The 26,030-nt window shown below is 52.6% G+C and overlaps 1 protein-coding gene across 1 annotated transcript in view; it reads right to left on the reverse strand.

Moving 5' to 3' along the window:
• The window catches only part of SMAD6 (SMAD family member 6), a 72,470-nt gene that overhangs the window by 43,088 nt on the left and 3,352 nt on the right, over nucleotides 1-26,030 (reverse strand). The window contains exons 2-3 of the mRNA XM_014856216.3: nucleotides 20,694-20,750; nucleotides 16,923-17,000 (exon numbers count right to left, since the gene is read on the reverse strand). Coding sequence (XP_014711702.1) covers nucleotides 16,923-17,000; nucleotides 20,694-20,750 — 135 coding nt within the window. The remainder of the gene's footprint in view (nucleotides 1-16,922; nucleotides 17,001-20,693; nucleotides 20,751-26,030) is intronic.

Here is a 26,030-nt window from a genome sequence, read left to right on the forward strand (position 1 = left end):
CAGGCGGGCCCCAGGCCATCCGCCCTGGCTCCAGACCAGCCCTGGACTATGGTGGGGCTTTGGTGGCCAGCAGGCCGTGGTCACTCCAGGTCCTTCCTCTTTTGTGTGGATCAAGAGCTCTGGGACAGTGTCCCAGCATCCTCTTGGGGATGCTGCCAGGGTCTGAGTTCTCTCCATCCTTAGAGAGAAGAATGGCGTGGAAAGGCCAACCCGGCCATGGGTATCCACTGGTCAAAGCCTCTGTCCACCCTTCTGTCTGGACCCTGGGCAGTCCCACCAACCAGGAGGCACTGCCACAAGGGCCCACACTCTCCTGTGCAAAGGAGTCTGCTATGGTGGGAGGTGGCATGGATCGGGGGAAAAAAGGCACCAGCTTTTTTTTTTTAATTGTGGTAAAGTACACACAATACAAAATTAACCAGTTTTAAATGCACCATTCAGTGGCATTAAGTACACTCACAATGTTGTGCAGCCATCATTACTATCTAGTTCCACAACTTTTCAGCACCCCAACAGAAACCTTGTGCATGCCATTAGCAGCTCTTCCTCGTCACACCAACTGTTGAGCTTGGGGAAAACTTGGGTTCAAGTCACAGCTCCTTTACTTGCTCCCTGTGTAACTCTGGTAGGTAAGTAAAACCTCTCTGGGCCTTAGTTTCTTCATCTGTAAAATGGGATGATAACTCAGAGAGATGCTATGAAAATGAGAGCTAAGGGGTAGTAAATGCTGACCTGCTCTCGGCACTACTGAATGAGGCCCTGCTGGGGCCCCTAGGGCCGAGAAGGCTCCTGCCCGCCCCTCCCCTGCTTGTCCTCATCAGGTTCCCGGGCTGACGGCAGGGACGAGGGGGAGAGGAGACTGCTTCCCTCTCCCAGAGCGGAGCAATTGGAACAAGCACTAATGGGTTCCAGTGTTTTCCCCTAGCCATGCCCAGACCCGGTTCCAAACCAAAGAGTTACAAAGGCCTTTAAACTTCACACTCGAGGCGAGGTCAGCCAAAACCCGCATTTCCAAGCATGGTGCTTTCATACTTTGAAAACAGCCAAACGTGAACTGGCCACTTCTGAGGGTCACAGCTCCCGGCGGCCGCTTGGCTGCTGGCACTGATGGCCGCCTCTCAGCCTCTCCCTCCCTCCTGGCTGTGGAGTCATCTCCCCAGTCTCCAGGCTGGGCTGTCTCTCCCCCGTCCAAATCAGGGTGAGGGCCCGGGTTTGGGAATATGAAACCTGTGCTCTCAGCTACTGGTCAACCCCAGGCATGGCCCCTTCCCTCTCGGTTCTGCGAAATAAGGGTTCCCGAAGACGAGGACTCGGCTCTCTTCCAAACCCCTCGGCCTGCAGTTTCTGTGAACATCAGGCTCCAGGGTGGGCGGGATCGCGCTAGGTCATCTGAACCAGTTCTCCCCAGTGCCTTCCATTTTACGACAGGAAACTGACGGCAACTCGCCCGAGATGTCACATCTGTGTCAGGGGGATAAATCCACACTTGGCTATCTTAGGGAATGTCAAGGGGCAGAAGGGATGCTCCTGAGAGTCCAGGAGAAAAAAATTCTCCACTTTGCAACTCTTCCTCTGAAACATGGCACCCAACACCAAGCACCCAAGCAACTAAAGTCCTATGCATACAAGGTCAGTAGACAAAAATTAACTGTATTTCTACATACTAGTAACGAATAAGGGAAAATGTTTTACGATTTACAATAGTACCAAGAAATGTGAACTAGGTAGGTATAAATTTAACAATAACATGCAAGATCTGTATTTTGAAAACTGTAAAACGTTAATGCAGAAATCAAAGACCTAGATACATGGAGAGATATACCATATTCATTGATTGGAAGACTCAATATTGTCAAGATGTCAGTTCTGCCCACACTGATCTATAGATTCAATGCAGTCCCAATCAGAATCCCTGCAGGACTTTTGTAGAAATCCACGGCTGATTCTAAAATTAATATGGAAATGCAAATGCCCAGAATAACCAAAACAACTTTGAAAAAGAACAAAGTCAGAAGACTCATGCTACTCCATTTCAAAACTTACTATGAAGCTACAGTAATCAAAACAGTGTGGTATTGGTAAAAGGATAGATACACAGACAAACAGAATCAAGTCCAGAGAGAGAACATACATACATGATCAATTGATTTTTTTTTTTTTTTTTTTGGTGAGGAAGATTGGCCCTGAGCTAACATCTGTGCCAACCTTCCGTTCTACTTTGTATGTGGGATGCTGCCACAGCATGGCTGAAGAGTGGTGTAGGTCTGCACCCGGGATCTGAACCTGCAAACCCCAGGCTGCCGAAGTAGAGCGCACGAAATTAACCACTACACCTCTGGGCTGGCCCCTCAAGATCAATTGATTTTTGACAAAGGAGACAACATAACTCGAGAGAAGGGGTAGTCTTTTCAACAAATGGTATCAGAACAACTGGACCTCCATATGCAAAAAATAAAATAAATCTAGACTCGTATCTCACACCTTATACAAAAATTAACTCAACATGGATTATAAACCTAACACTATAACACTTCTAGAAGAAAACACAGGAGAAGATTTCTGTGACCTTGGGTTTAGCAGAGTTTTTCACATGACACAAAAAGTGTGAAAAGAAATGACTGATAAATTGAACTTCAGTAAAATTAAAACTTCTGTTCTTCAAAATACTCCATTATGAAAACGAAAAGACAAGCCACAGATTGGGAGAAAATACTTACAAAACACCTATCTTTTAAATGACTGATAACCAGAATATATAAAGAACTCTCAAAATTCAATAAGAAAGCAATCAACCCAATAAAAAAAATGTGCAAAGATCTCAAGAGATACCTCACCAAAGATACACAGATGGCAAAAAAAGCACACGAAAAGATGTTCAACATCCTTAGTCATCAGGAAAATGTGAATTAAAACCACAATGGGATTTCACTACACATCTATTAGAATGACTCAAAAATAAATGGACCATGTCAAGTGCTGGTGAGGATGTGGGGTAACTGGAACTCTCATACGCTGCTGGTGAGATTGCAAAATGGTACAACTACTTTGGAAAACTTTGGCAGCTTTTTACAAAGTTAAACATACCTTTCACTATACACCCAGCAATGCTACTCCGAGGTGTTTAGCCAAGTGAAGTGAAAACTTATGTTTACACAAAAAGCTGAACACGAATGTTTATAGCCAAAAACACTGAAACTAACCCAAATGTCCATCCACGCAACAACATGAATCTCAAAACGTTATTCTGAGTTAAGGAAAAAGGTACAAAAGGCCGCTTGCTGTGTGATTACATTTGCAGGATATTCTGGAAAAGGCAAAACTATAGAGATGGAAGTTAGATCAGCAGTTGCCAGCAGCTGGGGGCTGGTGTTAAGGGCTGGCCACCCAGGAACTTTTAAGGGCAACGTTAAATGTTCTCTATCTTGATTGTGCGAGACTGTAACATAGCTGTCAAAATTCATACAACAGTACAGTTTCAAAAAGTTTTACTATATATAGATTGCATCTTAATAAACCAAAACAAACAATAAACCCTATGCAGCCTCATAGGGGCTTGTCTTGTTTCTCCAACCAGTCTATGAACTCACTGACAGAATGTGCCCACGTTTCTGGCCCAGAGAGGTCAACTGAGTTGTTGAAGGACACAGGTTCTAGAGTCAGATGGATTTGAGTCCAAATCCCAGCTCTGCCCTTTATCAGCTTGTTGCCCCTGGGCAAACTACTCCTCCACCTGAGCCTCAGTTTTCTTGTCTGTAAAATGGGGGTAAGCAATAACAGAACCTACCTCACTGGGACTAATGAGCTGAAGGAATAAGAAACAGCACACTGTCTGCCACGTTTGGCACTCAAATTTCAGCCATTATTATTACTTCTTCTACTGCCATTGTCATTATTACTGTGAAAGAGCCAGGACCGAGGTGCAGGGAACACCTCCAATCCAGATCTTTCTGCATGAGGTGGGCAATGCCAGGCACCTGGGCCACCAGCTTCCCTAAGGGGCAGAGGCAGACGTGGCCCTGCCCAGAAGGCATTCACAGTCCAGTTGGGGACAAATGACAGCCTCAAGGCAAAGTCGACCCACTGCAAGGGAGCAGTAGAGAGACGAAAACTACTGAGAGTTGAGAGAAGAGAGAAGAGAGAAGCCGCTGTGGGCCGCACAAGCCCTGAAGGCTTCCTGGAAAAGGCTGGCTTTTACTGAGCCACAAAGGACAAATCAGATGTAATTAAATCAAAGGAAAAGAGCTATCAGGAAGTGGGGGAACCAGAAACCCTCTACCTTAACTTCTCCCCGCCCATCCCTGGCCAAAGGCAGCAGCGCGCCCGCAGCCTTGGTATTTCCTTCCAGGAACAGCCCTGGGCCAAGGGGAGGTGCAGGCATGACAGCAGAGAGCCCAGGCACCGTGCGTCAGCAGGGCACCCACACGTGTCCCCACCTCTGGGCAGGAGGGTGCGATGGTGGGCTGGCCCGGTGGTGAGGCTTCACTTCCCCCCTTTTTTTCCACGGACCTGAATCTGGGTTTGTCTGGGGCGTGTTTTCTTAAGCCCGAGCGTTCGCCCGCGGCAGGGCCGCCCCCTCCCTGCCCTCCCAGCCGGTCTGGAGCGCCGGCCAGGGAACCGGGGCCGGCCGCCACGGCCGCCTTTGATGCACGCCCCTCTCCAGACTTCAATGTCGCTGTGTGCACGGCCCCTTTAATAAGTTATTTCCGTGGAAAACCCTGGTAACTTGGTCGTGAATCAAGCCTATAAACACCTCAAACCCATCAAAGCACCCAAGAAAGGGAGGGGTGGGCAAGCGAAGAGAATCTCTTACGGTAACTCACACGCCGCTCCCCCAGAGGGACCGAGGCTGCCCGACGGGGAGCCCGCAGCCAGCCCGTGCTGGCGAGGACGGGTCAGCCAGCGTCCAGGGACCCAGAGCCCCGAAGGACACTGCCCGCTGTGTGTCCCGCAGACGATGCGAGAGTCCCGACGCAACACCCCAGCAAGATTTACAGCCCAGAGAGGCAAACCCGACCGGCTGCTCCCGCGGTACAGGAATGTAATGTTTTGGCTACCGGTGAAAGGCCCAGTTTATTGGAAACACACTTCTTTTCCAGTGTTTGGTTTCCTTTCACTCTTCTCTCCTTTTTGTTTTTCCCAGAGTGCACTGCCTGGGGCCTTCGGAAAGGAGTTGGAGCTCAAATCCTGCTCAGGGGTAAAGGGGGGAGGCGGGCTACGGGACCTGAATTCATCTGAGTGGCGGGCAGAGCGTGGGCAGAGCCCTGAACATGGAGCAGGGAGACCCCGGGTCTAGACCGAGCTCTGCCACTTGGGAGCTCTAGGGCCAAGGACTGGCACTGCCTCTCTCTGGGTCTCACTGTAAAATGGGTGGGATGAACCAAAATCCCCCTAAAAGCATTTCTGACTGAACGCTGTGGTCCTGGGCAACAGTATGGAGGGGCATGGAATAAGGCTGACCACATGTTTAATGTACAACCCAGCAATTCCACTCCCAGATATACATCCAAAAGAAGTGTGTCCTTAAGTCCGCAGAAAGGCTTCTCCAAGGGTATTTGTTGGGTAGCAGCCAGAAACTGGGACCTGCCCAAGTGCCCATCGGGAGTGGAATGGACACATTAGACTAGGAGAAGTATGGTATGTGGCCAGGGACTACTGCCCAGCAATGAATGAGCGATCACAGTGTTCACAGCAACATGGATGAGCCTCACAGACACTGTTGAGTTAAAGAAGAACCACAGGACAGGTGGTGGGTCGGGGGAATGGGTGAAGGTGGTTGAAAGGTACAAACTTCCAGTTATAAGATAAAAAAGTCCTGGGGATGTAATGTACAGCATGGCAACTATAGTTAACAATTCTGTATTGTTTATGTGAAAGTTGCTAAGACAGAAGATCTTGAAAGTTCTCATCACAAGAAAAAAATTGGTAACTATGTGTGGTGATGGATGTTAACTAAATTTATGTGGTAATCATTTCACAATATATTCACATATCAAATCATGATGTTGTACACCTAAAACTAATACAATGTTCAATGTCAGTTACACCTCAATTAAAAAAAAAAAGTGGCCCTCTCTGAAGTGGCATTCAAGGCCCTCCCCATGGACCTCACTTCTTATTGCCCTGCCAGGATCGCTCACCTTCCCAGAACAAGCATCCTCACATTGTCTTGCCTTTGCCTAGCAGTTCCCTAGGTCTGGGGTGCCCTTCCCGCCTCAGCCTGGTGAAACCTGCCAGCTCCTTCACCCCAGGTCTGCTCCCAGCATCCCTTGCAGCCGCCCTACAGAGCTGTCTCCCAGCCCACACTGTTCACTTAGGAACAGCACTCACCCTGCCTCTCGAGGAAGTGATTTTTTTCCCAATCTTTCCAATTAGAGTGTGTGTTTCCTGAGAAGACCCCACCCTGGGTGTCTTCTCCTTCACGCCATCCTAACCCTCACGCTAATACCTGATTACCAATCCACATAATTACCATTTACGGAAAGTCCTCTGTGCACCAAGCATGTGCTGCCTATGGTACATACGGATCCCCATGGAGCCCAGGAGGTGTTGCCACGCCCACCTGTCAGACTGGACTGAAGCAAGGCTGTGGGAAGGCTAAGAGCGTTAGACCACAGCTCTGTCCGCCCCAAGGCCCGGGCTCTTCACCCCTGCCCTCCTGGGTACCCGAGCATCCCATCATCTACACCCCTCCACACCCTACTGGAGGTCTAGAGGCAAGCCTGGCTGAGCTGAGCGGCTCAGACGAAAATGACGACATCCTCGTGGACGAGCTGGTCAGAGCTAGCCTTTAGCCGGGTGTCTGAGCAAGTCACCTTAACCACCTCCCAGACTCAGTTTTCTCATCTGAAAACTAGAAGTTACAACACCCACTTCACCATGCTGTGGTGACAGTGCAATGTGCAGGCACCTGGTGACCCTCAGAGGGACAGTCAGATGTGACCTCACTGGTGTTCTCACACAGCTAACCCCCAGGACACACACCACAGCTGAAGGGATGAGAAGCGAGGCAGCGCACAAACGGAACAGGCTATTCTAGGATGCCACGTGCGCCCGGCCCCAGAAGCAATCAAGTAGAGGCTGGGGGACCAGATACAGAAAAGGCTCCTGCCTTGAGGGGAAGATGCCCTGATGCTCTGGGTCTACCTAGACCTGGGTTCTCAGCCCTGGCTGCATATTAGCATCGCCTGGGGAATTTTTAAAATCCTGATGCCCAGTCCCACCACAACCATTTCTGGAATAGCGTCTGAGCTTTTTAAAAACTCTTCAGGGGGTTCCAATGTGCAAAGAGGGTTGAGAACCAATGAGTTAGACCAACTGACCCATTTTACAGATGGAGAAGCCGAGTGGAAGCAGTCTGAGACCACCAAGAGACATGGGACAGAGCCAGGACTGGGCCCTGGGGCTCCTGGCCCCCAGGTCAGGTATGGAACTACCCTTAGACTCAGAGGAAGCCCCTGGGGCTCTCTCTGGCCTTTGCTCTGTGAGAGAGAGGCCAAGCAGCTAAGACACCGCTGGGCAGCCAGGGAGGAGGAGCCGGGTCTGTCTCCCCAGGTGCCTGGGCCCTCTCCACCCACCTCGGCTCCTCCCTCAGGTCAAACGGCAGCATAGGCCCCAGAGGCCAGCTCCTCCCACCCACATCAGGGTCTCCTTGGGTCTGAGACAGACAACGTGAGCTGAGACAGTCTGGGGGTATGGAGAAGCTGCAGCGTCTCTGTGAAATCCGTTTTGTCTTAAACCCTCTGGGGGCCCTTCTGTGATCACAGACCAATCCCAACATCTCTGAATGCCCGGCCGTGAGCCAGGCGCTAGGAGGGGAAGACCCAAGCCCTGCCCAGAGTCAAGCCCCCACCCCATTCCCAACATTGGCTCTCTGAGAGCAGCCTGGAGTCCTCGCTCAGGAAACAGTGTCACCTCTCCTCCCTGGGGGTAGGCCTGGGAGTCACCCTCTGCATCCCTCGGCCTGTCAGGGCAGAATCTGAGGCCCAGAGTGGACGTGTGGTTCACAGAAGACCACATAGCCCCTGAGTGGAAAGCTGGGACCCAACACAGGGGCTGGGGAGCGTATGCCCTTGGTGCCGGACATAGGGCAGTGGACGGGAGGACTGGGGAAGGTGAGGAGAGTTCCTGCACACACGCACCCTGAAGGGCTGACACGGACAGCCTGTCTACAGAGGCACCTGCTGGGTGCCCCGTTTCACGCCATTCAGCCCAAGAGGCCGGAGCCAACAGCTACTCTCTGTCCCCATCCCTCTCCCAACACCCCACTGACCACACGTGTCCAGCAAAACCCCTGCCCCTAGCTGCTTCCAGGGCTGCTGAGGAGCCACACGGCCCCCGGCCCAGCCCCACCCCTGTCTCAGGCTGTGGCGGAGCCCACCTCTTCCTCTTACCCACCCGGCCCCGGAGGCCAGAGAGCCCTGACATCCCAGCTTCTTCTCCCAGCTCTGTCCAGCGCTGGAACTACCCTGGGCGACCCGGGGAGATGAAAATGGCTTCCAGGCTCCCATGTCTGGGTTCCCATCTCTCCTTTCACAGATCACGTAAAGCCTCAGCGATGATTCACCTTGCAGTCTGGGACAGCGGCTTTGATGTCCACTCCAGACAGGAGACCTCTGCTTTTCCTAACCTAGAAACTTCTACCATGGGGTAAAGGTAGCGTCCTCCCTCCGGCCAGGGCAGCCCCTGCTTTGTAAGGGTGCCAGCCCCCAAGGCCTCACCCCCTCTGGCTGGGGGTGCCAGGCCCAGACCTGGGGGAAGAACCGGGGGCGGGGCATGGGACAAGGGCCCCTGAACACCAGGAATGCTTTCCAGCAAGGGCAACTGGAAAAGCCATGCATCTCCGCTTCTCTTGGCGGCCAAGGGCCATGCAGGGAGAATGTTTAATATAAAAACATCTGACAAAGTACCTTCAGGATATATTTTCTGCATCAAAGAAGGAGCTCTTGGCAACAGCCGCTCTACCCTGACAAGGAAACTTTCGAGCGCGGCTCCCGATTGTTACAGACGCCCGGGGAAAGCATGCCAGCGGGACAGGAGGAGGGGGGCCACGGGCCCGGCAGACAGATGGTAATGATTAGGCTGGATGCAACCAAGTGCATTTTCTGGAATTTCAGGTCTGCTCAGAAAACCTGCCGGTTCCCCCAGTGATGCAGGCCGCCGGAGGCGTAGAGAGGGGCAGGGTCCAGCTGCCTCCAGCTTAGAGGATGGTCCTGGACAGGCCCAGCAGCCTCCCCTCAGAAGCCCACCCAACTGCCATCTCACGGGTCCTCCACTTGTCCACCCAGCAACCATCCAATGAGCAGAGCTGCTCTGGGGCCTGGGGACAGCTGCTCACGCCGAATCTCGGGTACCCAGGGACACAGAAGCCCCCAAGGGGCGAAAGCCGTGTGAGTCCTGCATGTTCCAGGGGGCAGAGAGGGCACCGCCTCAGACACCGGGGAGCCCGACAGGGGCCAGAGGCCTGGGTTCTGATCCCAGGCCTACGGCTTTCTAGCTGGGTGATCCTGGGCAAGTTACTAACCTCTCTGAGCTTCAGTTACTTCTCCTTTAACTTGGCTAACAAAGCAGCCACCTCCTAGAGTTGTTGGGAGGATTTCATGAATGAATATGTGCACAGCACTTAAAGAGAGCCTGGCCCAGAGCTCTGTGTTAGCTGTGAGTCTTAAATATGTGTTATGATCTCTCTGTTTGTATCTTTCCATGTTCTCTCTCTCCCTGGATCTTTTTGTCCCGGGCAAAAATTCATTCATTCATTCATTCATTTATTCCACAGTGACTTCCAGCTAAGGCTAGGCCCTGTGCTGGATGCCAGCCAAGGTCCAGAGCCCCTTCAGTCCCAGAGTTCCCCCAGCCCAGTGCAGGAAGAGGGCTATCCCGCTGATCCAGCCCATTCCTCCAGATGCAGGACAACCTCTCTGGACTCCCCTTTCCCTGTTCCTCCATCTCTCACATACTAACCTTCTAGCGACAAACTCAGAACATGCGGTACTACTGCACACCCCTGCTTCTGCACAAGCTGTTCCGTCTATCTGACAGACTGTCTCTATTCTGTTGTCTCCTTGGTGAACTCCTGGTCATCCTACAAAACCCAACTCAGAATCACTTTCTCCTTAAAGCTTTCCCTGCACACCTCATTCCTACCCCAAAAGAGCCCCCTGCTCTTGTTTCTGTGCCGGCGCTAGGACCTGCCCACATCTCCACAGATGTGGGGCACCGTCACCCACCATTCTTTGCTTGCTGTCTAGGTCTGCTTCTAGACATCCGCTCCCAAAGGCGAAGGTCCAGGCTTCCTTCATTCGCATCACCCGCACTGGCATGCAGCAGGTTCTTAAGAAATGTTCAATACATTGACTTGTCACCCCAAAGCCTAGTCAGCAAGTACACCAGCCCTGGTGTCTATTGTCAGGGACCCTGGGGAGTATAAAAGCTGTGTGATCTCTGGCAAGTCAGTTGCCCTCTCTGGGTCTTGGATTCTTCATCGGTCAAGCATACCTTCACTCCAGTCCCCAAGCTTTAGTGCTCTGGGATGGGAGGTCCAGGACACTGACCTCCTCCTTCCACATGGCCTTGGCCCAGGCTGTAGTTTTGTTGCTCTGAGACAGTGATGACAAGCTAAGATGCTGTGGGCCAGAAGGCCCAGCTCTCTGCACAACCCCTCAAGGCCCAGGAGTTGGCACTGTCTGCCTGGAGCACATCAGCATCAAAGGGCCCCTGAGATCAGGGCCCCAACGGACAGCTGAGCAAACTGAGACTAGACGGGCAAGGAGCTCACCTGAGGTCACACCGCAGGTAGAGGGCAAAGCCAGGCCTGGACCGCCTCCAGGGTGCTGCCCACCACCCCACATTGCTTCTTGGCAAACCAGGTGGGCCAGACCCCAGCAACTGCCTGGTCCTCGCAGGACTGCTGCAGTCTCCTGTCCCTGCCGCCTTCACCCCTCACCACTGCCGCTCCAGCCTCCGCCAGCCAGCCCGGGAGAACGGGTCCCTCTGGGAGACGCCGCGGGTCTCCAGAACGGAGGAAGGCTTTCCGTCTTTAGTTGGTCAAAGCTGAAAACACACATGGCCGAGGCTCGATGCAAGTTCCAAATGCTGCCGATTCCGGAACCGGAGGGGAGCGCTCCTTCTCCCCCACCCCTGCCCCGTTTCTCAGCTGGAAATGGAAGCTGGTCCTGGCCCGGGAGCTCAGCGTTGGTCCCACAGCCTGTCCACCATGTTCAGGCTGGAGCCCGACCCAGGGGGTAGGAGAGCGGGGCTGGGCCACACCCAAGGGCGCCATCTGCCCCGAACTCCAGGCAAAAAGTCCTTCCTGCTCGCCAAAGCCGAATGAAAGCCTCTTCAGCTAACACTCTACCCCCCAGCCTCCCACTGTCTCTTCTCAGCCACCCACTCAGCACGCAGCACCCCGAGACCCATGGGCAACGAGCACTCTCGTGCGTCACGATCAAGCACTATCTGATGACAGCAAAGTTGCCCAGGCCCCGCCGGTCACCCAGGTGTGATCACTCTGTAAGCTTCACTGAGCTGGGGCCTTACCTGTGCACTCTGCATATTACAGTAAAAAGCTTTTACAAAATATTAGCCAGCCCTGGCCTCCCCTGCCTCATCTCCCACCAGCGCCCTGTGCTTTGCTCCCAACACCTCTCAGCTCCTCTGGTTTCTCAACATCAGGCTGCCTGCACACCCCCAGGCCTTTGCACCTGCTATTCCATCTACCTGGAACATGTCTCCCAACCCCAAATCTTGTCTCTTTGGTAAACTCCTATTCATCCTGTAAAACCCAACTTGGATATCACCTCTTCCAGGGAGTCCTCCTTGGTTGCCTCCCCACCACGCAAAGAGGCAGCCACTAATCCCTTCGTCCTCTGAACTGCCTCTTATACCACTTCTCATTATTACTGTCTGTGTCTTTACCTGTCTGCGAGTACCCTGAGGGCAAAGATGATGCAGTTTTTATCTCTGCACCCCCAGCCCTAAGCACAGCGCTTGGCACACTGCAATGGCCACGCCTACCATATGCCATGTGCCAAGCCTTGGCTGATTCACAGGCATCCTCTCCTTTAACCTTCACCACAAGGGGTATGTTGTTACTAACATGCCCACTTTCCAGGTGAGAAAACTGAGGGACAGAGGGCTTTTGGGGCTGCCCCAAGTCCCACAACTAGGAAATGGCGCAGCTGGGACTTGAACCCAGGGCCCCTGCTCTTTGGCCCACCTTGCTAGAGAAGGTCAGCACACGCTGACAGAACTGACCGGAGCCCTCTGGAGAACAAGCAGCTTGAGGGTCTCGTCAGACCTGGCATCCGAAGAGAGTACGCTCGCGCCCTAGAATCAGGAAGTGGTGGGAAACACTACTGCACCAACACAGTCCTCTCCCAGCTTCTGTGGGTACCGACGGCAAACGTCAGACAGCAGTGACCCCCAAGCGCACCTCTTCAGGGACCGCTGAGAGGAAAGGCGACAAGCAGGTGGGCAGCGTGGACCCACCTGGGTTGTGACCTGGCTCTCCTTACTTATGCTTGCTCTGAGCCTCTGTTCCCAAACTCCGTCAATCTACAGAATGATGTGTGCCCTCAAGGAGCTTACAGTTTAGGTGGTGGAGGAAAGACATCCACACGCAGCTGAGCCCCCAGCTCTCCACGTGGTCCTGCGTTAGCTCCCTTCCTTCCCTGGGGCCGCATCCTCTTTACAATGAGGGGCTTGCCCTCACTGAGGCAGCTCTAAAGAAACCAGAACCCTCCAAGGACTGAGATATTGATACACACATCATGGTCGGCAAAGGACTGCCCGGCCCATGACAGGCAGCTTACACCACCCTTTGCATACAGTGGATGCTTAATACAGCACTTGAACAGTTATCCAACAGGCACTAAAATGGGACACCAGGGGGGCATCGCTGCTTCCTGAAGAGGCCTGCCCAGTGCCGCACCCCCAGCCCCACAGTGCTGGAGTAGAGCGGGCCTGGCTGTAAGAGCCCCCACTTCAGGCTCTTGCTACACAGCCCAGAGCTCACTCGGCACCCAGCACCGAGATTCTCACACACAGGGCATAAAGCTTGCGTCCTGCTCGTGCTGTTCTTCCAGCCTCGAGGAGCCCAGAGCTGAGAGAACCCTGTCTTTCTCGCTCAGCCCTCCTCAGAATGGCCATTCCCATGTGGCTCTTCATCCTGCCAGTTCTTTGAATGATGGCATATTCTGCCTTTAATTTGCCAAGAAGGGTCCCGCCTACCAGCCTCTCACAGCTTAGTATGAATTTAACTAGTTAATCTTGCTTTCCTCCCCTAACTAAACTGAAATCAAGGGAACAGGAGAGGGGTAGGGATGTTGTAGGGAGGAAGAGGATGGCCTTGGGGGGCTTTAGACAGTCAGCGGGCTGCGCCCCAGGCCCTAAGTTAGGCAAGGAACCCAGAGGATCAAGGTCCCCAAAGGGGACTTGCAGGGTTTCAATTTTATCCAAATCACACTGGAGACTCCGAGTGTTAAGGGTCCCTCTCCACTGAGCAGAGCCTCTGCCCTCACGGAGGGGTCATGGCGAAATACTCGCCCCTCTGAGCTTAGTCTTCTCCTCTGTTCAGTAGGGATCCTGCACCTAGACCGGGAGCGGAGGCAGAGATCAGACGAGAGTGTCCGGTCAGCCACTGAGCAGAGAGCTGGAACAAGAGCGTGTGCTGCCCCGCCGCCCTGTCCTGCCCTCAGATGCGTCCTCGCCTGCCCCAGCTGGGATTGAGCCTCAAAATGCCCACCATTCCCCCTAAAGTGGCCTCAAGAACAGGACAGGAAAGTGGAGCAGAGACCTTGGAGCTGGATAAAAATAGCCCCTGGCTGGGCGCTGGGATTGTCATTGTGCGAGACAACAAGGGCACTCTCCGTCCTGGGGATGCAGACACCCTGCTGAAGCGTGATAACCATCCCAAGATGCCGCGAGGGGCCAGGCTCTCAGGGACAGCAGCCCCTCAGGACACAGGGAGACAGAGGGGGCTGGGGCAGCTGGCCAGTGTGGTCTCTGGGGGGTCTGCAAGGTTTGCCTGGTAGGGACACGGATGAAGCCAGCCCCCCACCTCTGTCCTTGGTATCTAAATGGGGACAGGCTGCCCCAGGCTCCTTTTGATCACTGTCTTTTGTCCCCGGCCCCCGCTAGGGTTTGTCTCAGGTAGGGGCACGGGAAGCCTTGCTGTGTAAAGCTACGCAGGGACCTCAGGTGGGAGAGCCAGGCAGTCAGGCTGCCCAGCTCCCACCCCAAGCCGGCCACTTACAGTGTGGGAATATGGACAGCTGGCCCAGCCCTGAGCCTCCGTTTCCTCACCTATGAAACAGGGGCATCACCTCTGTCTCCCCCCGGCTGCGGTAAGGAGTCAGAGAGATGAAGAATGACCAGCACTTAGCACAGTGCCAAGTAGTGAGTGTGAATAAATGTCACAGTGGTCAGCAGCAGCATTACCTGTCCTTGAATATCAAACGTCCTGGCCTGGCCCAACACATTCCGCCCCTAACCCTCTGACCTGACCTCCTGCCCTGCCCTTGGCACAACCCTGCATTCCACTTTGCAGGATGACTCCTGCCTTCATCATCCGCCTGTCACCCCTCTGGGCCTTTTCCTACCTGTGCCTGTCCTCCAGTGTGACAGCCACTACAGCCCCAAGTCTGCGAGCTCCCAGGAGGCAGGGACAGTACCCACCCATTGGTCCTCAGATCCCCAGAGCATGAGTGAGCCAGAAAAGCTGAAGAGTGAGCCCCTGGGGCGGGAGGAGATGCGTGTCGTCCCTGGAAGGGGCCTGGATGCCCACAATAGGGAACACTCCACTCGCCGGTTACTGAGACCACCTGGAACACAGATCAAAGCCACTCGATCTCCCTCCCACTGGAAATCCCAAACTTCCTCCCCAGTTCCTTTAGCCCTTTAGAATTCCAAGCCACTGGACGACATTTTCTCATGAGAACCATACAGTCCTCGTCCACAGGAAAGAGCAGCAGGGCCTTCTTACCGGCTAGCACCAAGGACTGCTCTGGCATAACTGGGTGAGAGTCCAGAACACAGGCCCACTGGGCTCCAAAAGCAGCCGAACCGCATGGCCCCAGGGTCTCTGGAGACCCCCCAGCCTCCAGACGGCACTCTCTCCCAGGAACCAGCTCAGAGGCGGGGCCTCCTGCAAGTGCTCTGGGGTCTGCTCCTTGCCTGAGCCACACACCAGGCCAGCTCTGAGATGACAGAGATCACAAGACTATGTCTGTGAGGACACCAGGAAACTGTAGGGCACCTCCACACGTGGGCGTTTCCACCATTAATAACGGGGGGAAGGGGATGTCAAAAAATTACCTGTGCATCCAGACACCCCATGCCAACGCAATCCACCTAAATCAGATACACTCCGGGGCTGGCAGGGACACAGAACCAAGCATTCAGAAATACCGTTATGGAAATTATACGTGGCCTCCATCCACGGAGGCACAGAGGAAGAATGGATTAAAATGTGATCTTCTTGTGCTCATGTGGTTAGGTCTTTCAGGGAAAGACATTATAAGCAAGTAGAGCCAAAAGGCAGAGAAAAAACCACGGTGGCCCAGTTAGAGGGGTCCCCAAAGACCAGTAGCCAAGTAGGACCCAGAAGACCTGGGCCCCAGTACCAGCTGTGCCACAAACCTCACTATGTGGCCCTGGGCAAGTCACTTCCTGCCCCGGCTTCTAGTTTCTCCAGCTTGGAGACAGGCGTGCTCTTGGCATCTCCCGTGGTTGTGGTGGAATACGGAACGGATGGGGAAGGGCTCTGGACACAGGAGGCAGCCAGGCAGCCGTGAGCAGCCAGCATCGTGTCACCCTTAGAGTCATGGGGGGAGTACGGCAAAAAGACGGACAGAACTTTGGGCAAAATAAGTTTATCAGAGGTCTGTTCAGCTCTTGCAGAAAAGTGGAGGACAGAACAGTGCCTAGGAGCACAGTGGCAAATGGCTCTGTTACTATGTGACCCTGGACAAGTCACTTTACTGCTGCACTGATGATGCATAAAAAGGGGCCCAAGTACAGGATGTAAACACTCAATAAATAGCTGTGATCACTGTTGCTGCTCTTACAACATGGGCATGCGGTAGGTGAAGGACAGCTCAGATGCCTTCACGCGGAGATCCAGCCAGGCCCACTTGGGAGGCAGCTCCAGCCCAAGGGGCTGTCATCCCACATGGCACAGAGCCAGGCCACAGGCCCCAGCTGTCCTCATAGCATACCCAAACAGCCCCACGGACCTCTGCGCCCTAATCCCTCTTGGCTCTCAATGCCCCCAGGCCACCCCCAAGCTCTCATTCCTTAAGGAAAGTTTGATTCTGGTACTCCCCAGAACATGAGGGGCCCTATGGCCAACTCAACTGCAGGGGGTGGGGGCTCCACACCAACTTCTCTCTGCTTCCCAGCTCAGCATCCACGGCTCAGGAAGAGGCATGGAAACCACCAGCAAACCCCTCACCTGCCAGACACCCCCTCAAGCTCCTTCCACCCACTTCACTTCCCCACCTCCTGACCCTTCACATCGGTCCTTGCCCAGAGCGGGGACAGGAGGAGAAACCCAGGAAGATAAACATACACAAACACATTCATTCTGCTGTCTCTCGGCAGCTGGGAGAAGGATCCCATACTAAGGACGGATGGAGAGTTGTGCTGGCCTGTAATCATTTCCACGAGAAACAAGGGAGACAACTGGTCCAAACGCGGATCGACGAGCATTTTAAAAGTTACCATCTTTAGGTTTCATCCATGCAGACTGTTCCTAACCCCAAGAACACCAGCGACAAAGTCACCGGCAGTCTTCCCACCCAAGGGGTGAGAGGAAAAGGGACAAGAACAGGAGGGGGTAATCCAAGAGGCCTCCATCAAGTCCCCCCAACCTGTCCCTTCAGGAAAGTTCAACGTGACAGCAAGGTGCAAGAAAAAAAAATGCCAACCTGAGAATTCACCCGGAGCAGTGATGAGGGAGTTGGTGGCCTCCGTTTCAGTGTAAGACAATGTGGAATCAGATAGATCTACGGAAGGAAAGAGAAAGAGAACTTAGTTGGCTACGGGGCTCCCTCTTCTTTCTCATGCCTGCTTGTGTGTATGTGTGCACACGTGTATGCACGCAAGTGCTTACAAAGGGCAGCACACCCCTCCCAACTTTCGGATGCCACTCTGTAACCCCGTCCCATGATCGCATGAAGCCAGGCCGGCCAGGCCCGGAACTCTTCTGGAAAATGCTGACTGCAGCAGCCCTAGCACCTGAAAAAGTTTCAATGGCTCTGACCACAGAAATAACACGAGTTCAGGGGACCAAGCAAGTAGCAACTTGGAGCCTCCGTGGGTAAGGTTAAATTAAGCCCGTAAACAATTCATAGTTGCCGTACTTAATTACAACCATTAAAATTCTTGAAGTTGTTCCTTCTTGCTTCCTTCCTTCCTTCCTTCCTTCCTTCCTCCTGCTCGAGCTGGGGAAACTGTTTTAACAAGTTACCGCCATCCTCACTCCGTCCTGCTTACACCCCTCTAATTAAGGGCTCAAGCTTTTGCTCCCAGATTAACTTGTCTCTCTCCCCTCCTCCACTCCCTAACATCCAAACCTGCTCACAGAGCAACTTTCAATGCCTGGACTGGTTTGTTTTAAGGCGTTCCTTGCTGTGTGAGTGGTTTTAAGAACCTCACATGGCCTGCATTATTCATTGTCCCCCGTCTGCAGCACAGGCAGACGGGCACAGAAATTCTCCTGCGCGTTTTCTCTTGAAGGCTGAGCTGCTGGCTCAACCAGCCGATGCCTTTGGGGGCAGGCAGACTTGGAGATTTTTTCCTGGGCCTGTGCCTCTGCTACCAGCAATGGGGTGTTGTCCCCGTTAAGGTCAGGCCTGTCCAGGAGTCAGAAGGCATGTGCTTGAAGCCTAAAGCACTTTCGTCATCTTCTCATCAGCACAACCCTGGTCTGGCTTGGCTGGTCCCACCTGGCTCAGGAGAGCCACTCCAAGCCAGGGGTTCCTGGGACAAAACCGTTAGCCTTGGCCCTAGCTAGCTAGAATTCCATTCGATTCTGCAGGAATTTTTTCCTTCTACCACATGGCTTGGGGAGCGGGAAGATGAAACATTAACCAATTTGGCCTTTTTTTCTTTTTTTTCGTTTCCCACTTGCCAGATGCTGACTGGGTGTTCTGGGTTTTATTTTGTTTTCTGGGTCTCATGTGATCACACAGACTTAGAAGTGAACTGACTTTTGTTTATGAAAAAGCAACAATGCAAGGAAAAGAAAATAATACAAACAAGAACTTGGACTATTTATCAGGGCACAAAAAAGTTATCTGTTGGTAAAATGTGTTAGGAGGAGAATAAGGACAGATGGAAAATCTCTTTAAAAAAAATAATAACCTCGATGCCTCAGTGGGGACTTCTTAAAAGAGTTGTGCTTTTAATAACTAATGTTCCCCAAGTGTCCAGCCTCCCCCCCAAGTCTTGCTGCCACTTCTCATTTGAAGTGGCAACATCACAGGCTGAACCCCATTTCTTAGAGAAACACTGTGGAGCCAGCACCGATAGCTGTGGGAGGGTCCCAGGACGGGGGGGGGGGGGCCAGCTTCCCGCCTTTCCCAGCTCACCACACCCTCCCATTGAGAGCTTCCAGTGTGGTCCTCGGGGTCTAAAGTGCCGTAGTGGCTGTCGTAGAAGAACATTCCCACCCTTGATCACTGCTCCAGCCCCAAGGAGGGACCCCATTTGGAAGCTGGAGCCCCAAGTTTGCGTCCCACCTCCACTACTAGTCAGCAAAATCAGGGGTCTCCAACTCTTTCTGCAAAGGCCCCGATAATAAACACTGTCTGCTTTGTGAGCCACACGATCTCCATTACAACTACTCAACTCTGCCGCCGTCATGTGGAAGCAGCCACAGACAACACGGAAACAGGTGAGTACATTCCGTTCCAGCAGAGCTTCACGACACACGCTGACATTTGAATTTCATGTAATTTTCACAAGTCGGGCAATACACTTCTTTTGATTTTTTTTAACCATCTAAAAAAGTAAAAACCATTCTTAGCCCATGAGCCATACAAAAACAGATGGTGGGCTGGAGTTTGTAATCCCCTGAGTTTATGACCACCAACAAGGGTCACTTCCTCTTTCTAGGCCTCAGTTGTCCGGTTTGTAAAATAAGCTTTGTAATAACCCGTTTGTAAATAACCTGTTGATTTCCGATCGGTCACTCTGCAGGGCTGCACGGTGTCCTGAACTTTGCTGCTTTATTGCGGGCTGACCCACAATTCCTCAGGGCAATGATCCTTGACGTTCAAACTGAGGCTCTACCCTGACAGAGAACGTGTGAGGTTTCCTTTTTTCTCTAATGGAACTAGGGATCTAAGTGACCAGCGCGATTACATTGACTTTGGAAATGCTGCAGCCGGCCTGTGAGGGAAGGATGGGGAACCCCCAGCGAAAAGCGGGCTGCGCTGGTTTCCCCCTCAGCCCTGCCACTCACTAGCGGGGCGGCCCTCCCAGTCCCTCAGCCTGATTCCTCATCTGTGAGGTGACAGGGTCCCCCCAGATGACCGCTCCAGCTCCTCAGAGAACTAAATAAAGCTCCTCCATCCACGGGATGACTATACTTCAGGAAAGACAATGAGGAAGTTGTCATCGTTAAGCCACTGACTCACACACCATCACGGGACAGCCTCTGTCCTCCTGGACTGACAGGTCCCCTGAAGGGACCCAGTGGGCACTTCGGACTCCACAGGGGGGGCCTGAAAGAAAAACTGGACTGAATGCCTGAGAGCCTATGACACTTAGAAGTGACCTCCCGGATGATGCTGACACACGCTACTGGGAAGAAGCCTTGACCGAAGACAAAACCAAACCCACTTCTTGTGGTCTCTTGGTGGAATGTGTTAACATCGATGCCACACCATCTGACTTTGAAAGCTTGAGTCCCACAGGAACTGCTGGGTCACAAAGTTGCTCTCCTGCTATCTGAAGACCAACTGAACTCGCCCACCATTGGGATTCTCCACTGGGGGACACAGGATAGCCAGGAAACAAGCCATCTTGACTTTTAAAACCACAGGCATCTACTCCAGAATAGGAACTGCCCATCTAGCCCCAAAGTTTTACAGAAAACACGTTCCACCTCTGAATGGGACCTGTCTAAGAAATGACCACCTCCACTGAGCGCCCTGGGGGCCCATCCATGACAGGGGCCTTATGGACCAACACACATGCTCTCTACACGTTCCAACTGTTGCTTCCACCTAGGTGAACTTTTTAGCTTAAAATGGGAGAAAACAAACAGCTCCCCCTAACAGTGACTTCACGTGCAACCTATTTGTCACAGTGCTAATTAATACACACTAAAAGAGGACAACCTAACGCTGAGGGAGGGAGGGGAAAGGGACAGAAATCCCAACCCACTTCCAATGAGATGCTTAAGTCGAAACCCATTCATCTCCCACAGGCCCATGTTTAAAGGTCACACTGAGGTTAATGATGAGCTGAGGAATTTCAAGATGTAAATAGCCCGCTGCAGAGGCTAGGTCTGCTTTGGCCCAACTGCGGGTGTGTTTGTAAAACTTCACCCCATTTCAAAGGCAACCAGGCCCGCGGTCCCCGCCCCAACCCCATCCCCTGCAGCCCTTCAGCACCGAGGCTGGCGCTGGACTGAAGGGGAGCCCAGGATGGACGCGCCTCCCCTAGGGTCGGAGGGAGGACACACTTACCCAGTGGCTTGTACTCGTCGCGAGGAGACAGCCGAGAGTAGGGGGGTGGTGGTGATTCTGGAAGACAGGAGACAACACATCACTGCCTTGGTGGGAGAGTTCACACCTGCGGTTCTACATGCCTTTGATTATTGGTGTCCTCAAATAATAAACCCGGCCTCCAGAAAACCCTCCTTTTCTCCCAGCACCTCTGCTGCCCAAATACACCAGAATAGCATTGCTCAACACGAAGGCTGCAGGTGTGGAGGACAGACCTGGGCTCAATCCCTGCTTGGCCACCTTTGGCTGTGTGACCTGGGGCCAGTTACTTCACCTCTCTGAGCCTGTCTCCTCAGCTGTAAAATGGGGACACTAATCACAGACCTCCCAGGTTTGCCAGGAGGGCAACAGAAGTTAATGTATATAAAACACTTAGTAGAGCTCTTGGAACTGTGGAAAAATACCTCCACGACAGTGACTATCACTACAACAAGAGAAACACAGTCACAGGGAAAGTCAGAGCTGGGGTGCCTGATAAAACACAGGATGCTCAGTTAAATTCGAATTTTGGATATACATGGCATAATCTTTTAGTATAAGTATGTCCCTTGCAATATTTGGGACATACTTATACTAAAAAATGATGTGTGGTTTATCTGAAATTCAAATTTAATGGGCATTCTGTAATTTTATTTGCTAAATTTGGCAACTCTTATCAGAACTGAGCGTGAGTGCAGAGGTCCAGACACAAAAGCTCGTTTGCAAACAAGCTGCATTAGAACTAACATTTTTGGGGGCGGGGAGGAGAGCAGGACTGGTTGGGACCCAGGAAGCCAAACCCAGCTACCCAGATCAGGGACCTTAAACCAGTCGCTTCCCGCACTGGGCCTCGGTCTCCCCTTTGCTAAGAGAAGGGATGGAACACAGCTCTCTAAGGCCTTCCAGCTCAGACCCTCTGAGATTCCTTACTGTCGATGGTATTTTTCTTTTGGTTTCCTTTCATTTGCCTAAAATACTCCTCCTTAAAAACATATACTTTGTCTTCAGAAGAATTCCTTAGCCTCTTGCTTTACGGGAAGTAACAATTTGCTAAACTAAGTAACAATTTGCATGAATGAAATGACCCTTCATTTTCCATAAATGAAACTAAACACCATCAAATCGCAAACCAAAACAAACTCTCAGTGGTAGTAAAGTGGTAATAACTATTATTAGGCAGGTATCAGTAATGACACAGGGGTAAGAAGTGTTTTTCGCAATGATAATAAGGCACAATTAGTCACAGGAGTATTTGCGTTGTCCATACACCCAAGGCAGCTTCTCTTCTTCCCCACTCTGGCTTTTCCAGGCAGAAATTACTTGAACAAAGTGAGGGTTCTGAGGTCCAGCAACAGAGAGCCTTTTGTGGACAGGAGTTCGGGAGAAGGAGAAGTGAATCACGGAGTGGCCACTGGGAGGGAAGCAGACATGTGCTGGATGCCCACCCTGTGTCTCTCTCCGTGCCATTTCATTTACTGCTTTATTCTTTGGGAGCTGAGGTACAGAGTGGTTAATCACACTCATGGGGAACCTGTTTTATTTCATCCTTTCTCACAAATAGGTAAGACGGCCATTATTGTTCCCATTTTACAGAAGAGAAAACTGACTTGCCCGTGTCCCCCAGCCAATCATGGTGGAGCTGGGATTTGAACCCAGACCTAACTCTGCTCTACACCCCAATGAGACCAGCAATCAAGAGGCATCCCGTCTTACCCCTCCCTCTCCAGCCCAGCAGGGTCCAGTACATCACGTGCACAGAAAGTGCTCAAATGTTTGTGGACAGAGATGATGGTGAGGAGGATAATGGTAACGTTGGGGACATTTGGGGACAGAGGTGTGGAGAAAGAGGACCTAGGGGGCCAAAGGGGTGACCCAAGGGAGACCTCAAACAAGAGTCAAGACTTCAGTAGGAGCCACCTCATCCACCGGTCCTCAGGCCTTGGAGGAGCTAGAGCAGACTTGAGTGAGGACCAGCCTCTCAGGACAAGAAGCAAAACACAGACACGGAGGGCTAGAGCTCCACGGGAAAAGAGAATTGAGGCCAGCACTCCCACTGCACAGAGGAGAAGACTGAGGCCTGGACAGAGGAAGTGACGCCCTCGGGGCCAGACAGGGAACTGGCTGCAGAGCCAGGACTTGAAGCCAGGTCTCCTGACCCCAGCCCCATGCCCTTTCCACTACCCCACTAACTGATCAGAAAGCCTGCAATTCCGGGGTTAGGGTTCCTTTTCCAAAAATCTGGTTGGCTGAGGTCTAGGCCACGCAAGGTAGGGAGCTCTGGACATCTGCCCCCAGATCTGTCCCTAAAAATGAAACTTGGCAGCGATGGGCAGAGGTGGCTGGAGTCGAGCCCCTGTCATCAACCCCAGCATCTCTTCCAGGGGCTGCTTACCTGGGACCAGAACGATGGGGGGAAAGGGGAGGGCTTGCAGGGGCCTCCTGGGCCTTGACTTGTGACACCCACCACCCACGGCCACACCAGGCTGGGAGTTCTAACGTGAGTGAGACAGAAAGCAAATCTACAAACTTGAAACGTCAGACACATCAGCTAGGGAGGAACTGCCAAGCGTCCAGCAGGGACTCTACCACAGCTCCTCTGCTCCAGCAAAACAGTTTGCGAAGAACTGTTTAACAACTGTAGAGACTAGGAGCCAAGCACTAAATTCCACTCCAGGCAAATAAAAAAGTATGAAGGCCTACAGACTCCGCCCCAAGAGCCAGGGGTTTAGAATGTCAGAGGTATACCCAACGTGATGCGGCTGCTGAGGGCCAGCCAGGTAAAGGACCCGCCCAAGGCCACATGAGAAGGTAAGAGGTGTTATTCTACTTCAGCTAAACAAACAGGGTGGGGGTAGTTGGGGACCAATACCAAGTTACCTTTTTTTAAAAAACTGAGTTATCATTCGTGCATCCTTAGATTCACTCTTAACACGTACACTTCAGTGGTTTTTTAGTATATTCAGAGTGGTGAGACCAATACCACCATCTGATTCCAGGACATTTTCATCATCCCAAAAGAAACCCTGTCCTCCTTAGCAGTCAGTCCCTATTCCAACCCCCAAACCCTAAGCAACCATAAATCTACTTCCTGTCCCTATGGATTTGCCTATTCTGGACATTTCCCACAAGCGGATGCATATAATATGTGTCCTTTTGTGTCTGGCTTCTTTCACTTTGCATGTTTTTGAGGCTCATCCAGGCTGTAGCAGCTATCATACGTGACTGTTTTTTACGGTTGAATGCTATTCCATTGTATGGATGTACCACATTTTGTTTATCCATTCATCAGCCAATGGACATCCGGGGTCGTTTCCACTTTTTGGCTTTTAGGAATAATGAACAATACTGGGTGATCTTCACTGGCACCTCCACTCCACTCCCACACATCCAGGCCTCACGGATCCTGGAGAACTGAGCCCCAGGACATTAACTCAGGTGGGCAAGGTGGGCACTCAGGTGAGACAAAAGGTCAGAAGAGAAAGTGAGCTGCCTCCAGGCCCTCTGTCCACTCCCCTCTTAGAAGCTATCTTAATTCTTACAAAAGTTGGGTTGATTTTTAGATAATAACTTAAGCCTCAAACTTTAAGGAGAGAACTTCTGGAGCCCTGCAGGCCCCTCTGAAAGATAGGAACATGGGGGAGAGAGACACATCAGACACTCCAGCCCCCTCAGGCATCCAGCCTCAGGCATCAACTTCAGGAATCTCCTCCAACTTCCTCAGAAGTGAGAGCAGTCAGCCAGGGGCCAGTGCACCAGAAGGCTAGCGCTCAGCCCGGCTCAGCCAGACGGGCCTCTGGGTAGCCCTCAGGGGGTACTTAGCCTTCTGGGATCTGGACCCTGATTCTAAAGCCAGAAGAGTTCACAGCCTCTCCCAGTGCCCGGTATGGTTTCAGTTTGGGACATTAGCTTCCACCCCTGTCTTGCAGCCCAGCATCTTGCTTAGAAAAGACTCCACCACCTCCCTGGGCCTCCCAGTTTCCATCCTCCCAAGGGGTGGCCCTGGATGGGGAGGGGGCCTCCCCGGCACCTGTCCCCCCGCAGCCCCAGAACCTGAAGGCTCAACCCCTAGCTCTGGGGTGGGAGATGCAGAAAAGGAGCTCCTGGCACTTTAAGGCCGGCTGAGCCTAATTGCCCAGATTCCCCCGGCAGCCAGATAAACAGCGCGGCCGGCTGGCGCCAGCAAGAGGCAAACTGCACATTATCACCCCTTCCTCACCTCCAAGGAGGAGCTCTGAGGAGCAGGGCGGGCGGCCGGGGGGCCGGGCGGGGGCTTGGAAGCCCTACTTGAAATTGATCTCATTTCAAAGGGATAATGCCAGGCCAAATAAAAGGAAAACTTTCTAGCCCATTCTAATTCCTATAGTGCTGGCCTGGGAACCCTGTGTTTTCCTAGGCGGCCTCCTCCAGTCATTTAGAAGTTCGTTCTCTCTCTCTCTCTCTCTCTCTCTCTGTCTCTCTCTCTCGCTCTCTCGCTCTCTCGCTCTCTCGCTCTGTCTCTCCCTGGCGCAATTTGGATAATAGTAATTTACTGAATATAATTACAGCAAAAAAAAAAAAGTGGTGAAGCAAAGAGCAGGAGATTTATTCCAAAGTTAATGGATACTTTCAGGAGAAAGGAGCTCTATAAACGCAGGTTAGAACTGTGATTAAAGTATTTCTCCACATTTCCGTCCACATAGGCACCAAGCTCCGCGGACGGGCTTTTCCCGGGACAGAAAGACACACGAGAGGGAGGGAGAGATAGGGCCTGACTCCCACGGGGGCAGGAGGCCCGGGGTAGCGCCGGGCACAGAGGGAGGCCCCCACTTTCTGAGAAAGCATGAGGGAGAGGGCAGGGCAGGGGAGGCAGGCCTGTGTCACCTGGAATCTGCCCGTCAGACTTAGGGGTTCCATCCGTCCCCTCCCTTTACAGATGGGAAAGAGGCCCACAGAGGGGAAGTGGCCCCAGAACCCCAAAGCAAGTTGATGGATGGAGCAGGGTTTGCTCTGAGCCGCAGGGGTCCACACTGCCCAGAAAGGGGCCCCCTGTCACTGGGGCTCCCCATAGGGGCCAGGGGGGCACAGAGGTGACTGGTGCCAGGTGAGTGTCCCTCAGTTGGGCTGCTGGGTATTCCAGTGTACTCTCTAGCTGTGTGCCTGCTCTGTGTGTGTGTCTGTGTGTGTGTGTGTGTGTCTGTCTGTCTGTCTGTCTGTCCCAGCGCCCCAGCCCTCTTCCCCGGAGCCCTGGAAGGAGCAGTCTCCTTATCAGGACACGCACGGCTGAGCTCCAGCTATGTACCCGCCCAGCTCCTGGGAGCCAGGCTGGCGGCCAGGCAACAG

The sequence above is a fragment of the Equus asinus genome, chromosome 2 (genome assembly GCF_041296235.1).
Source record: "Equus asinus isolate D_3611 breed Donkey chromosome 2, EquAss-T2T_v2, whole genome shotgun sequence".
Taxonomy (NCBI): Eukaryota; Metazoa; Chordata; class Mammalia; order Perissodactyla; family Equidae; genus Equus; species Equus asinus.